Source organism: Ovis aries, chromosome 14, assembly GCF_016772045.2.
Source record: "Ovis aries strain OAR_USU_Benz2616 breed Rambouillet chromosome 14, ARS-UI_Ramb_v3.0, whole genome shotgun sequence".
NCBI lineage: Eukaryota > Metazoa > Chordata > Mammalia > Artiodactyla > Bovidae > Ovis > Ovis aries.
The window spans coordinates 36,530,394-36,544,650 of NC_056067.1; the positions used below are offsets into that span (position 1 = coordinate 36,530,394).

Consider the following 14,257-nt stretch of genomic DNA (forward strand, 5'->3'; position numbering starts at 1 on the left):
CTTGTGTACTTTTCTTTAAAAAGAAAAAAAAAGGTATGTATGTATGTACTTATTTGACTATGCCGGGTCTTAGTTGCGACACAGTGTCTTCGATTTTTGCTGCAGCGTGCAGGATCTTTAGTTGCGGCATGTGGCATGTATTTCCCCAACCAGGGATTGATCCCAGGCCCCCTGCATTGGGAGTGTGGAGTCTTAGCCACTGGACCCCCAGGGAATTCCCTTGGCTTGTGTACTCGGATGAAGCAAACTGCCAAGGTGGTGAGGCCCACATGGCAAGGGACCGAGGGCCTCTTCGTGTCAGTAGCCAACGAGGAACCGAGGCCCTCGTCCGACAGCCTGTGAGGAACTAAATCCTGCCAGCAGCCACGTACTCCTGAACCTTGAGACAGCAGCAGCACGGCTGACACCTTGATTGCCACCTGTGAGTGTCGGTGAGCAGCGGACCCAGCTAGGCTGTGCCTGGGCTCCTGACAGAAACTGTGAGAACTAATGTATATTATTTTCAGCAGTTTAAGTTTATGGTAATTTGTTATGCAGCAGTAGATAACTAACACACTATCCTAGCTCAGGTGAAATGGTCTTGGATTAGCATGTCTTATATGTACCAGGTCCTGAATGTGGCAATGATTTTTTGTCTTTTTTTTTTTTTGGCTGCACTGCACAGCATGTGTGGATCTTAGTTCCCTAACCAGGGATTGAACGTGTGCCCCTTACAGTGGCAGTGGGGAGTCCCAATCCCTGGACCAGGGAAGTCCGTGGTCATGATTTTTAATAATGAGAGCCTTGGCATGTAGTTCAAAAACAATCACACCAACTAGGGATAAAGGCAGAAAGGTACCAGCATCACTCTCCTTCCTTTTCTTGGGGAAAGAAAGTACTTGGGAGTGGGAGTCCTTTCAATCCCCACCCTGAGCCCATGGCCTGAAATCACTGCCCGGGTGGTACTGATGGCCTCAGAGGCCTTGGGTCTGGCCGAGCCTGCAATGGTGCTCTGTTTTGGGGTTGTCATTTGTTATTATTTGGGCAAGAGTCGGCACGAGTCTTGTCCAGACACTCAAGGACAATTTTGGGTTCGTTCTCTGTATAATCACAGGGTGAGCAGTAGGTAGACGATGCCAGTACAGCAGTGAATGCGTCTGGAGGACAGGCTCTGCTGTTCAGGACTCCCACTGGGGTTGGTTCAGGGGCACGTCTCCCGCCTCAGTGACGCCTCCCTCACGAACATCTGGGCCTTGGTGAGTTGTGGGTGTAGAAGCACTCTTTTCTCCTGGGATGGAATGCATTTCATCCTTGAACTTTGGGTTTTATAGTCATGGTTATTTGCCTCTTGGGATTGGTTCATGTTGGTTAAAATATGGGGCATATGGGGTAGGGGAGGAGTAGCTCATACATTCAACTCTGGCTTTTAGCCCATCCCTACTCTTGAACAAGGGCACAGATCCCTGAGGTGCCAGTGTCTGCCTTGAGGTACAGGGAAGCCCCAGGTTAAGTATATTTTTCCCCCAGCTTTATTGAGATATAATTGACATAATGTGTTAGTTTAAGGTGTACAATGTGGTGATTCATGTACATGTCGTAAAGTGATTGCCACAGTGAGGTTCACTGACACACCCATCACCTCACGGAGTTCCCATTTTGTTGTTGTTGCGACCATTTAAGTCTGCGTTGTGGTGAGAACTTTTAAGTTCGACTCTCTTAGCAACTTTCAAGTACAGGATACAGTCCCAGAGTCTTATCTGCTGAGGGGATAAAGCCAGGGTTGAAAATGAAGCAGAGGGGATAATAGATGAACTGAGGCTGTTGATTGGGTATTTTGGTTAAAAGTTAAGCCAGATTATCACTGATCAGACGCTAGCTGTAGCATACAGATAGAGGTAGATACTGGTGCTATGTTGCAGAGAAGGACGACGCTTTGTGGGTCGTAATAGACACATATGTATGAGAAGAGATCTTAAGTTGGGAAAGGACTGATCCACAGAGTGCTGATGGTAAGGCAAAAAAGTTAGTAGTTTTATCTACATTAAATAAAGGTTGTCTAACTTGCATATATGCAGAAACTACCAATTTCTTAAAAACAGATTCCCAGAGATTCTAATGCAGTAGGTAAATTGTATAAATTTACAAAGAAATAAATGATATCTGAAAAGGGGTAATAAATGCTCCCTATGCACTGTAGCTAAATGATTTTACTACAGTTTATTATCATCTGTTTTCTTCAGGTTATTTTTATCTATTGTATCCATATTTGGGTAATACTATGTTATGCTGTGCTATATGCATCTTTTCCCAATTCATGTTGGCCTTGAAATCAGCTGTGTTGGGAGTATTTACACCAGGGAAATTGGCAAAGGCCACAAATCAATACCCTTCCTCCTCTTTTTTAGAGACCTGGTTGTTATACATTTACCAGCCCTTCACTGGATATGGTCCTTAAAGAAACCAGGAGTGGTATCAGTAGTGAGGAAAATCAAAGCATGAACTATCTGAAGGGCAGAGAAAACTTTATCTATTTATCATAGAGTACATACAGCAGGGGTGAAGCTGTGGCAACTTGACCCAATTTTTTGCAGCAAGATGCTCTCTAGATTCCTTCAAAGCCTAGCCTAGATGGTTGCAGCCAAAAGCAGAAGTGGTGGGAAGCAACTTTGGGGAAGGTTCCCAATTCCATGATGAACTGGAATGTGAACCAGTGTGTCACTTGCTGAGATGATATTAGTCAATGGTGCCATCTAGTGTTGAAGTACAGATTGGCTCCAAAGAGGGACGCTTGGAGGAAGCTTGCTCTTGACTTAGGCCTTGGAAACACACTAACACGGTTTCCTCTATTTTCTTTTTCTACTTCATTTCCCTACTTCTGGAGTCATTTTCTACCCACTCCTCCAACAAGAATAGCCACTGGTGTTTTCTTGTTATTTTTTATTTTTTTGAAAGATATGAATTCGGTGTGGTTTCCCAGCAAAAGAGAAATGCCAAGAGTTGAAAGGCATAGATATGGAAACCAGCACTTTCCTGTATTATGTATAATCTGGAATGAATTTGCTTAGGGAAGTTGTAGAGATCTTCTCTTGTGGGTCACATAATTCAGATGCTTCTCTGCTTTTCCAGCATGTCCCAGATATCCTTCCTATTTCCTGTGACAGGGGCACATGAAGTCATCAGCATGTTGTAGCATAACAAAGAACCCAAATTCATTCTGAAGTCTTTCTGCTTCATAGATATTTTTGTAGAAAATAGCAGAAGGAAAGTCCTGTTCATGACTTCCAAGTGAGTAGGATCTTTCACTCTTTTATGAGAACTTGTGTTAATAAGTCTTTTATTTGAAGTGAAGGTAATTGTATATGATCAAGTTCTCAAAGCTGGAGAGTCCTCCAGAAACTGGAGTAAGATTCTGGGATTAATTCCCACTGGAAAGGCTGACTGCATCATGAGCAGTGGAGTAAGCAGTATGGTAGTCCCTCAATGAATATGACTTCCTTTTTTCCCCTTTGGTGATTGATGATCTGTGTAAAATGAAAAATCATTTAACTAATTAGTGGGCTCAAAGCTGTTATTCCACCCTGACAGTTTTTAACCTTTTCACTAAGGATAACTGACCTGGAAGTTTGGGACTATTTCAGATGTTACTTATCAAACAGAATACCAGTAGGGAATCGAAGCTATACTCTCTGTAATGTGTGTAGCTGGAGTAGCCTGAACTGTTATTGTGAAACCTTTCAAAATGGAAGGAAGGGAATGTCACAACTCTGGATACAAAGTCCGAAAATGGGATTAGACTTTACCCAGGATACTTTTTCAGTGTTCAAAGAACAAAAGTAGTTTAGAAATCTCATCTTGAGACTGCTAAGCTATCTGAACACATGACTTTATTTTAGGTGAGGGTCATGGGTTTTGCAGTCAAGTCAGCTGCTATTTATATAAGCAAGCCTTCATCAACAAACAGCCTTATAAAGCTCACTGTCTTACATAGGATGGCAGCAATTTTGCTTGAGAAAATGAGCCTGCGTGACTCTAGAGGCGACATACACTTTTTGTTAGAAGGAAATGAAGATCCTGTTAGTAAGGTCAAAGTCAGTTTTGTCCATATGCAGGTCCAACTGTTAAATATAACAAGGCCTGGGTATTCCCATGTTCCTACATATTCAATAGACATTCCAATTTATCAAACGGTGACAAACTTAAAAGCTTGTGACATTGTCCTTTTAGACCCTGGGAAAGCTTTTTAAGTGCAGATCATTCTTCTGAAGGTGGATCTGATCCTGTGTGGTCCTGAGTTGCCCCCACCCCACCTCCACCCTACATAAAGGACTCACTCTTTGGGATAACTTTCTCCTTGTCCCTGCTTGGCCTCAGGTCCATGGCATCTCTGGTCTTTGCTGCCTACCCTGGTGAAAGGTTCCCTTTCTCACACCAGTCTGCTCTAAACATGGCAACAAGATCTCAAAAAACTTTTAATAACACACTCTTGTCATTTTAAATGCATCTCAAGCTTTGAACTATGTATTTCAAATTTCTTTTACTTAGATGTATTGGGAACAACCCTCTGACTTTTGACTGCCATAACAGACAAAAAACTTCTCTAGCTCTTTTCCCTTTGCTATTTCTTTTTATCTCAGCATCTTAATGAACTTTGAACTGACCACTGATGTGGGTAGTTCTATTTCTGTCAGATAAAAATCAACCCCCAAATTTCCACTAACTCGTTCTTTGGCAGGCAGGTCTGCCGATTCAAAATGGATGCTTCTGGCAACTTTGAGGCACTGTAACATTAAGAAGTGGTTTATGAGATTCCACTGACTTCATTTTAGTGCTATTTTATTGTATTCTTAAATAGTTGAACACCGATAGTCCAACATGGCAACCTACTCCAGTACTCCTGCCTGGAAAATCCCATGGACGGAGGAGCCTGGTAGGCTGCAGTCCATAGGGTCGCTAAGAGTTGGACACTGAGCGACTTCACTTTCACGCACTGGAGAAGGAAATGGCAACCCACTCCAGTGTTCTTGCCTGGAGAATCCCAGGGACGGGGGATCCTGGTGGGCTTCCATCTATGGGGTCACACAGAATCGGACACGACTGAAGTGACTTAGCAGCAGCAGCAGCAGCAGCAGCAGCGAACTCTTAAGAGAGGTTCTAACAAAAGGTTCTAACTCTTAAGAGAGGTTCTTACTCAAAAAAGGAAGTTAGTATCCAAGTGACAACTATTAAGTCAAATGATTAAGCACCTTTACTTACTTTGGGAAGCTTTGTTCCATCCCACTGACATTGTCGTTTAACGTACCTACTGCAATAGTAAGTAAATGTGTCCCTTATGAAAACTTCAGAAAGACTGCTCTAGGGACAGGAATCTGAGATATGAACTATGACCCAGGTCTTCTGGGCTCAGTTGGGAACTCTCATTACAACTTTATTTTTAAAGGAATGAGATTCTCTTTTTCATAAAGGATCCAGTCTAAAATAATTCGTTCAGGCAGCTTAACGATTAAAAACTGTCAATTAAAAACTGTCTTTGTTGCTTCTGAAAACAATGGATCACCACTCCCAGAGTTAAAAACGACCAGAACACAGACTTAAAAACCAAGCTATTTAATTGTGTCCTTGAAGGTAAACAATATCTTGATCCCAAGCCCCGAGAATGCCAGAGCTACGGGTCTGAGAAGTCCCGTGGGGCAGTATTCTCACAGAGTCCTGAGGGTCAGACCTCAAAGTGTTCCAAGGCAGAGCACTTAAGGAATTCATGCATTCCATTCTGCAGTTTTGCAGACTGCCAGAAACAGACCCCAAGAGTCTCTTGAGACGGGAAAAATTCAACTCCTGGTCTCATAGATAAAAGTAGGGAGAGTACCAAAAATGTTTCGCTTACTTCTCTTCACTTTTCTCACAGTCCGAAACCTGAGCTGTCACCTCCCCAACTCACAGTAGCCGAAGCTGCAGTTTAGGTTCGAGACCAGTCCCTCTATCCAGAGAGCTCTCATCAATACAGCTTTTTAACAAGCACTTTAAAGAACCCTCTGGCGGCACAATGCGTTAGTTTACAAGATTTTAATTTACAAATTAAAAAGCTACATGTTTTATTTTTTCTCCTTTTTCTCTTCTTTCTTTACATCACTCTTTTCCTTCTCTTTCTCTTTGTCGTCTTTTCTGTCCTTTTTGCTGTCTTCCTTTTCTTGCCCTTCTTTCTTTTCTGCGTCCCGGTTGGCAATCTTGTTGTTGATGAGGTTGTGCAAGGCAACCACAGAACGGATCAGTGAGGCCAAATATACTACCACCATCTGATCGTTGGTCTTCAGGTAAAAGGCCTTGACAAACTCCTGCAGGCTGACATCTGGCAGCAGGTTGAAGACGTCCTGCAGCTGGTAGATGATCTGGTGGTTGATGGGCAGCTTGCCGGTGGCCACCTTCTCCAGGTAGCCCCTGATGTCCAGGAGCTTGGAGTTGAGTCCCTTCAGACCATGGACCTGGTTTGTGATCCGCTGGGAAAGAGTGCCCACTGTAGTGTCTTTGATGTCTCTGTAGGAACCCACAAGAAAGAGGAGGGGTATCTATCAGTGTCCTATACCATCACATAGATTTTCACATTCTAAGGGAATAACTCAGTTTGTGAGGAGGGGCAAGTTTTCTAAAGCAAAAATGCTACTTCTCCGTTTGATAAAGATTTGAGTATAAAGTGCCTTAACCTTGTTTCCATTTGGAAGCGCATGTTTTATCTTTCTCATCGGACAGGACATCTTTCAAAAGAGAGCGCTAAAATGAAATCATGTTCACTAAAAAAATTTTTTTAAATCCCTCTCTTGTTTCTAAAGAGGGTAGCATTCTTTTCACCTGCATCTATAAGACGTTTTGAGATGCTTTTAAATCAGTCAGTAGTAACTTTCTGAACTGAAACAAATCTTATTGTTTGAGAAAATCTATGACCTTTCAAATAAGTCAGGGTTATGTAAGTATTTTTCTTTTCTTTTTTTTCTAAAATTTGGCTGCGCCGGGTCTTAATTGTGGCACTCTGGATCTTTAGTTGCAGCATGTAGGATCTAGTTCCCTGAGCAGGGATCAAACTCGGGCCCCCTGCATTGTGAGTGTGGAGTCTTAGCCACTGGACTACTAAAGAAGTCCCCTAGAGTGTAAAAGGCCTTGATGCAGATTCTCTGCAGAAAACTGGCTAGCTCCATTCACTGTAAAGGAGGTACACTTAAAGAACACACACTTGCTTTTAACATGCAAGTGTTCCTGTCACAGCCAGCATTATAGCTTCCAGACAACGTGCGCTATCCAGAGTCATAAATCGTAACTCAGGACACTTCATAGATGATCCAGGACTAGAGCCCAGGTCTCTGGACTCTTGATATGGATCTCTTCCTTACACTGAGCAGCCTCTTGGGCAGCTTCTGATTCTGATGCCGTCCTAAAGTCTCACCGTAATAAGTGTTCAACTCCGACTTCCTCAGCTTCCTCTGCTCCGATTTCACTGGTTACGTGCTCAAATGTCTTTGAGGTTGGAGTTCCATCCTGGGAGAGGAGACTTAATTATAGTTATTTACTTACGAACAAATGAACATACTAGCACATGTTCCTTTTCACACCTTGATTCTTCTGCTTTAAGTCAGATCACTTGAGCGGTGTTATTACTGGGTTTTCTGTGGCAAGGATGGGTAAAGTTTGCTTTGAAAGCTGTCACAGCAGTCCTACTCAGGGTTGAGGTATACTGGGGCATATCCTTAGCTTATTTCTGAGGAAAATCTTGATATTAAGTCTTCAGTAGAGATGGATATTCAGAGAAGTCTCAATTTGGCTAAATTTTAAGGACTGTCATAGTTCATTCTAAAATAGGCTATATTCTGAACATTGTGCCTGAGACAAGCTTATGTTAGAAAATATAACTTTGAACCATCTACTGTCCATTGGGTCAAATGATCAGTGCACCAAACAATGTGGTGAGAATCACTGATTTTCTGGTGGCCTGAATTAATCAAGGAACCCATTAGTGGATGTGGTTTGCTGTATCACCTACTTATTTCTTGACGGGACTCAGGAGAAACTTTTCACAGATCTAGTGCCAGAAGAGGCTGTGCATCTCCTATAAAGGCTGTGAACTGTTTGCAAGCAGGAGCGCATGGCAGTGTGTGCACAGGATATAGGCAGACGGCTTAGATGCAAAGCCTGGCTTTGCCGTGTGTGTGCTAAGGGAGCTGTGAGATCTTGGGAAAGTCACTTCACTTACACTAAGTGGTATAAACATCAGCTGTTGTTGTTTTATCCAGGATAGTGTGAATCCTGAATATGACATTTTCCTCTTGGCTTTGTATGCTAGGATGGTCAAAGCCTTCCAACACCTGTGTAGGACTTCATGGCCTGTCTTTTCAGGTACTGATTTTTCCATGGCTTCATCTTATAATATGACCCTTACATCCCCTCTATTTTCTATTAAAAAATCCTGTTTCATTGGGGGTGCGTGTGTGTGTGTGCATATGTATGTGTGTATGCAAGTAGCCTCAAACTGCTTTTTGAAAGCGGCAAGGTAAAATTTAACTTGTAACAAATGTATCAAGACCAGGGATGAAAGCCTTACTGCAACTAGGCAACAGATCCGGATCTAAGTTCTCTAGTAGTAAGGCAAAGAGAAACAGGGGCACAGAGCTCAGGGCAAGGAACATTTGCAGGAAGCTAAGTTAAAAAAGCCATTTCCAGATTTTAAAATTGAATATATGGATAACTATAAGAAGAAAGACAATATTTACTCCATCTCTCCAACTTTTGACTTTGGAAATTCAAGATTGAGCTCTTTGTATACCCTAAGCGCAAATAGTTTATACTCAAAACAAAACTCATATAGTTTCACAACAAATCTTATCCTAGAATCTGCGTTCAATTCTGTTTCCTGGAAATAGAGAAAAGCTATTTTGGCATCTTGTCCTGTCCATACCCAAAGGCACAAGCTAGCAAGACCACAAAGCAGGTACTGAATACAATGGAGCCAACTATATAGGTGTCAAATCGTGCAGATGGGTTTTGCCATCTAGCTCCAGGCAGTTCTGACTTCTCTATTTGAAAACCTAGTAACTTCTAGAAGACTGTCAGAGGTGGGCAAACAGTGGAAATGGCACTAGATTAAGATCAAGCTCATCAGGCTCTACATTTACTCTGCTGAGAACATCTCTGGCTGATAATTTGACTACTTTGGTCTCAATTTCATTTGTAAAAGGAGACTTTAGATTTCTGTGGTCCTCTCCATTTCTAAAATTTGGTGATTCAAACACTTAAGGGGGAAAAAAACATAATATCAAAGTGTTGACAGAAATCAATAATCTTTTGTTATAAAGTATTTTTTGACTTGAAATGGGGAAAAAACCCAATAGCCCTAAAAGTAGCAAAGCTAATCTCCTAGGCTCATAACAAGATGACTTACATCATGAACTTCTTCCACCGAAATATATGCTTCTGTGGGCAGTCCCAGGTCCTTTGGTTTCACATCAATGATGACCAATACCTGGCAGAAAAACACATGTTAGCAAACCACCTTGTACTAAGCACATAGGGAATAGCTGCAGCCATTCTGAAGATGATTACTGAAGCTTTTTCATTCATTTAAACAGATAATGAGCCAGAATTTTCAGGAAAAAAAAAAAGACTTAACATTTCAAATTTCTTATTATTTGCTCTGCTCTTCAATCCCATCCATTAACAAGGTGAAAGGTAGTCCAGTGAGGAAGGAATCAAGCAGAAGGAAATTAGAGTCAAGACAACCAGCATTTTAATCCCAGCTGCACTCTCAGAAGACCTTACTAACCATTCTGAACCTCAGTTTTCTCATTTGTGAAAAGGATAACAATCCCATACAGTTGAGAGGATTAAGGAAGGTAACTTACATACTTAGCACTGAGCAGATATTTAACTTACTAAATACATTGGGTTACTGTATACTACACAAAGCACTGCAAATTAACACAAGTTTATAGAGAAAAAGTGGTGAAATGATTCACTATCCACTAGGAGGCTCTTTTTCTTGAGTTAACTGGCAAACAATTATCAGTCAAGGGTTTTAAAGATAAAGTGCACTTACTGAGTTAGGGCAGTATCTTTTCATGAGTTCATTGATGGCGATGTCATTCTTGTGTAGTTTAGGGCCTGTGTGGTACCACCCAACTATTCTTTCTCTGGCTGTGAAGGAAAAAAATAGTGGCTTTGAACTGTTACATAAAGATATATATATTACCCTCAAAAAGGGTAAGAACTTCAGTAGTTATGTTCTCTACCTTTTCAAAAATTCCAGGCATCTAACCTTGACATGCTTATGAAATCTTAAATGAAATTTTAAATTCAAAAGCAGGAATCTCTGAAAATAAACAGCAGGGGAAATCTAGAGATAGCCATATCTCAGACTAGTTTAGGAAACCAGTCATACATGAAGCAACTAGAAAACAATTCCAAGGGAATATATAAACAAACGCAAGTTCATCTCACATAGATTACAGCAGTGGGTGTTGTGGGAATAAATGTTTCCAAAGCAATGTGGCTGCTGTAATGAAATGAAAATGATACACGACAGAGATATTTACCTTGGTGGCACTAAAGCTCTAGAGGCACGTGGATTTTATTTGATAACTTTTTGCTTTTCTGCTGCTGAGGGCTATCTCTCCCCTGAAACCTAGGTGGTCTAGCTGGCCTTAAATTGCTACTCCAGTTTCTCATTTATTCTACCTCATTTGTCTACTACCATTGGCTTTACTTTAGTCTAGCTAAGTGAAAGGGTCTTTGACATTAGACAAAGAAAAGTGAATACTTAGAAAAGGCATTTGGGACACACACGCACATTTACACACCACACCACACACACATATACCAGTGCCACAATGCCACCTACCGTTTACCTTCTTAAACATTCCATACATGTTTTCCAAGTAATCATGGTCTAAAAACCAGACAGAATCATCTTTGTCGTCTTCATCAAAAGGAACTAGAGAGGAGAAAAAAAAAACAAAACAAAAACCCCAAAACAGTTTAGGGTGCTGGCTAGAACTCTAAGGGCACATACCACAACTGTGGACCTCTAGGCCAGATTTGACCCATGTCTTTAGCTTGTCCAATACAGTATTAAAAGTATTTTTGAGTTGCTTTTATTAAAAACTGCAAGATTTCACATACAAATCTAGACCTCCAGGGTCTCGAAAAATTGGAAGACCTGGCAATAACTGGCTATAGCCATACAGAGGTCACCTCCTTTGAAAAGGATCTATGTTCTTCAGTTTGCTAAAAGTTCCATCATTTCCTAATACTTCTGTTGGGCAAATTACATTACTGCCTGATCCTTTTAGACACTGGAGTTAGTGACCTCTAGTCTAGCAGCTATGCCAGCAATTATTTTGTTGTTCATTGTTGTTGCTTTAATCATAAAATACAAAGATACATTCTTCTGAACATTCACGAAACAGAGTGAAAAGAAGGTTTTTATCTCCCTCTTGCCTACCCATAGCCACGGTTAACAGTTTAGTGCAGGGGTTGACAAACTATACCCTCTGCCTATTTTAATAGTTTTATGCAATATGGCTGTTACTTTGTCTACATACTATTTTCAGTTGCTTTCCAGAGCTAAGCAGTTGCAATGGAGACGATACGGCCTGAAAATACTAAAAATATTTACTATCTACTTCTGTGTGTAGCTTTTAGCCTCCCTGTTCTATACTTAAGCAATTCTGAAATAGAATCGCTTGGTTGTAGTAAAAAAATGGAGACCACGAAATTTTCTTTCTTTTTAAAAGTTAATTGACATTTTAACCATACTCAGAAAATGTAAATTTTGTCTATTTATTTATTAAAAAAAACTGAGGTATAATTGACAGATTTTTCTTTTACCTGCAAAACTGTTGGATACATCGAGTACTTTCTTTTGCCATGACCCCAAAAGCACACCAACAACACGTTTTTGGTTTCCAACCTTGCCTATTCTGAATGAGAAAACAAAAGATCAATCTGGATAGGCACAGACTCAACAATAAGATGCCTAACATGAAATACCAATGTACTGATACAATTTAGCTTAGCTGGGAACTGATCCCACTAAACAAATGTAGTAAGTTAGTCTTAAAAAAACAACACCAACCAATCCTCAAACCTTATAGAAATTTAAAATGGAGAAAATGAAAACTCCCCAGATCTTACAGTTTTAAATGTCATCTGGTTGGTTGTTTGAAAACACATTTAACTTTTTATTTTGATAAGAGCTTACCTTTCTTTCTTAAACTTTCTCTATCTTCTCTATCCTCCAACCTTTTCAGGGATAAAGATGCTAAAGCTGAACCACTGTTATGGTCCAGCTTGCCAACTCTTCTCTGAAACAAGCCCAACTAGATGGCATAAACAATTCTTTGTATCATCTAGGGGCTGAGAAAATGATTCTGACCCAGAAGCATGTGTATGCCATTTGTGATCTCTCTGAATGGCTAAATTAGGCAGAAGTTGGAACTGAGCTGGTGACTAATCATACTGGGAGGAGGCCTCAGTGAACGAGAAAAACTACCTCAGAATTTCTATCTTCAAATCAAACCCCCTTAGTAATTTTGTGCTAAGGAACGACAAGTGTTTCACTTATTTCATTGGTCTTTATGTAGAATTCTCCATTAGCCACTAACAAATGTGACATAACAAACAATTCTGTGTTCAAAGGACAGACAAAAGTCATTGTGAAATGAACCACAATTTCTTAACAGTTGCTGGTTCACACCGATTGCACTGTACTTATCTAAACACATGATTTGGCAAACTTATAAATGCTTACTATGTCTAGTGCTTGGATCAGAATTAAGTATTCTGATTTTGGGGGGAAATCTAAGTTCAAAGGAAATTTCCACACTCATGGGCTTTTCTTCTAATCTACAAAAATGCATTTGTGTCTGACACAGCAGCTTGAAGTGTCTGCCTTCACTATGCCCTTAAAAATGTTTGTTGAATTGACTGAATGGAACTGAAATGATGCCTGCCTTCTTAGAACCTCTAGTATCCTATGGGAGCAAAACAGTAATTGTACAGTAGAAAAGCTCACGTTTCTTGTTAGGCTAAGGGTCCTACAAAGAAATGGAACTAAACTGGGGACCCTAAACCTCACAGGAGTCTTTGAGTTTGGTTTTGGCTCTGGTTGAATTGGGAGTTGTACAAAGCAAGCACTTAGCAACTATGACTTTATAGCAGATGCTCCCAGCTGGGTCTTACAACTTTCCAATTCAAGTAACTACTGTAAAACTTATGAACACGTGTAACAGGTCCCGCGGGACGAACAGCTCAAAAACAAGCAAGCGAAGGCAGAAGAATTATCTGTGGGATGTTTCCTTATTCATTAACGCCTACACCTCCAACTGGTCTCATTTTTAGAAGAAAAACTTGACTTTAAGACTTAATATATCTAAGGTTTAAGCTATCGTCTAACCAGATTCCCACTTCGGAAACTTCCACAAGTTAAAAGCACAGTTCTTGCAGGGACCAGACTTTCGGTGACAGCCTTCAGAGCCAAAAAACGCGAGTCTGAAGGGCTTTCCTACCAAACACCGAGTCTCTTAGGCGAAAAGGGACGGACAAGGCGATAGATGGGCACGAGGACTGGGGGATCAGGATCAAATGAAACCTGCTCCCCATACTCTGGCATCGTACGGACTGGGTAAAGGGAATGATCAGCTCAGTTCCCGGGAGTGCCGGCTGGGCAGACGACTCCGGGTAACTTGGGCTTCATGAATGGACTTAATCTGGGCCCCTCGGCGACTCAGGGCCACCCCTGGTGCGTCAGCACCCCCGCGGCCGCCGCGCCGTACCCAGCGCGCCCGTGACTCAGCAGCGGCGGCGCCACCGGCCCCGGTAGGCCGCCCCGTGCCGCCCGCTCACCGATTGAAATGATCCACCACACTGAGCAGCACCAGGGGGTGGACCACCACCTTCTGCACCGCCAGCTCCGGCATCGCGACACACCCCGCCCGCCAGGCCCTGCTCCCCGCGACGCGCAAACACCGGCAGCCGTAGCGGCAGTAACTCTCGGCTATCCTCCAGGCCTGGCTCCTCCTCTTCCGGCTGAGCCGCCGCCGCGCGGCTCCTTCTTCCGCTCCCAGAGTGCCGCGCGGGTCGGGCTGGTAGTGACTCTCCTGCTCCAGCCTTGAGGAGGGGAAGTGCAGGGGAAGGCGGGACCTGGCTCGGGTGACAGGCTAAGAATTTCCCAGGTCATGAAAGCTAACAGCTCACTAGAGACTGATAAAGGTTGACCTCCTGGTGTTTGCCCTGTACTGTCACC

At 42.0% G+C, this 14,257-nt stretch overlaps 1 protein-coding gene across 1 annotated transcript; it reads right to left on the minus strand.

The window, feature by feature from the left end:
* Nucleotides 1-5,567: 5,567 nt before the first annotated feature.
* Nucleotides 5,568-14,038, minus strand: PSMD7 (proteasome 26S subunit, non-ATPase 7). Its single transcript, XM_004015106.4, has 7 exons — nt 13,858-14,038; nt 11,842-11,933; nt 10,853-10,945; nt 10,052-10,149; nt 9,398-9,478; nt 7,409-7,500; nt 5,568-6,507 (listed from the first exon to the last, which is right to left on the minus strand). Exons 1-7 carry the CDS (start codon nt 13,929-13,931, stop codon nt 6,069-6,071), a joined length of 969 nt encoding a protein of 322 aa, XP_004015155.1. The 5' UTR covers nt 13,932-14,038; the 3' UTR covers nt 5,568-6,068.
* Between the last annotated feature and the right edge of the window lie 219 nt (nt 14,039-14,257).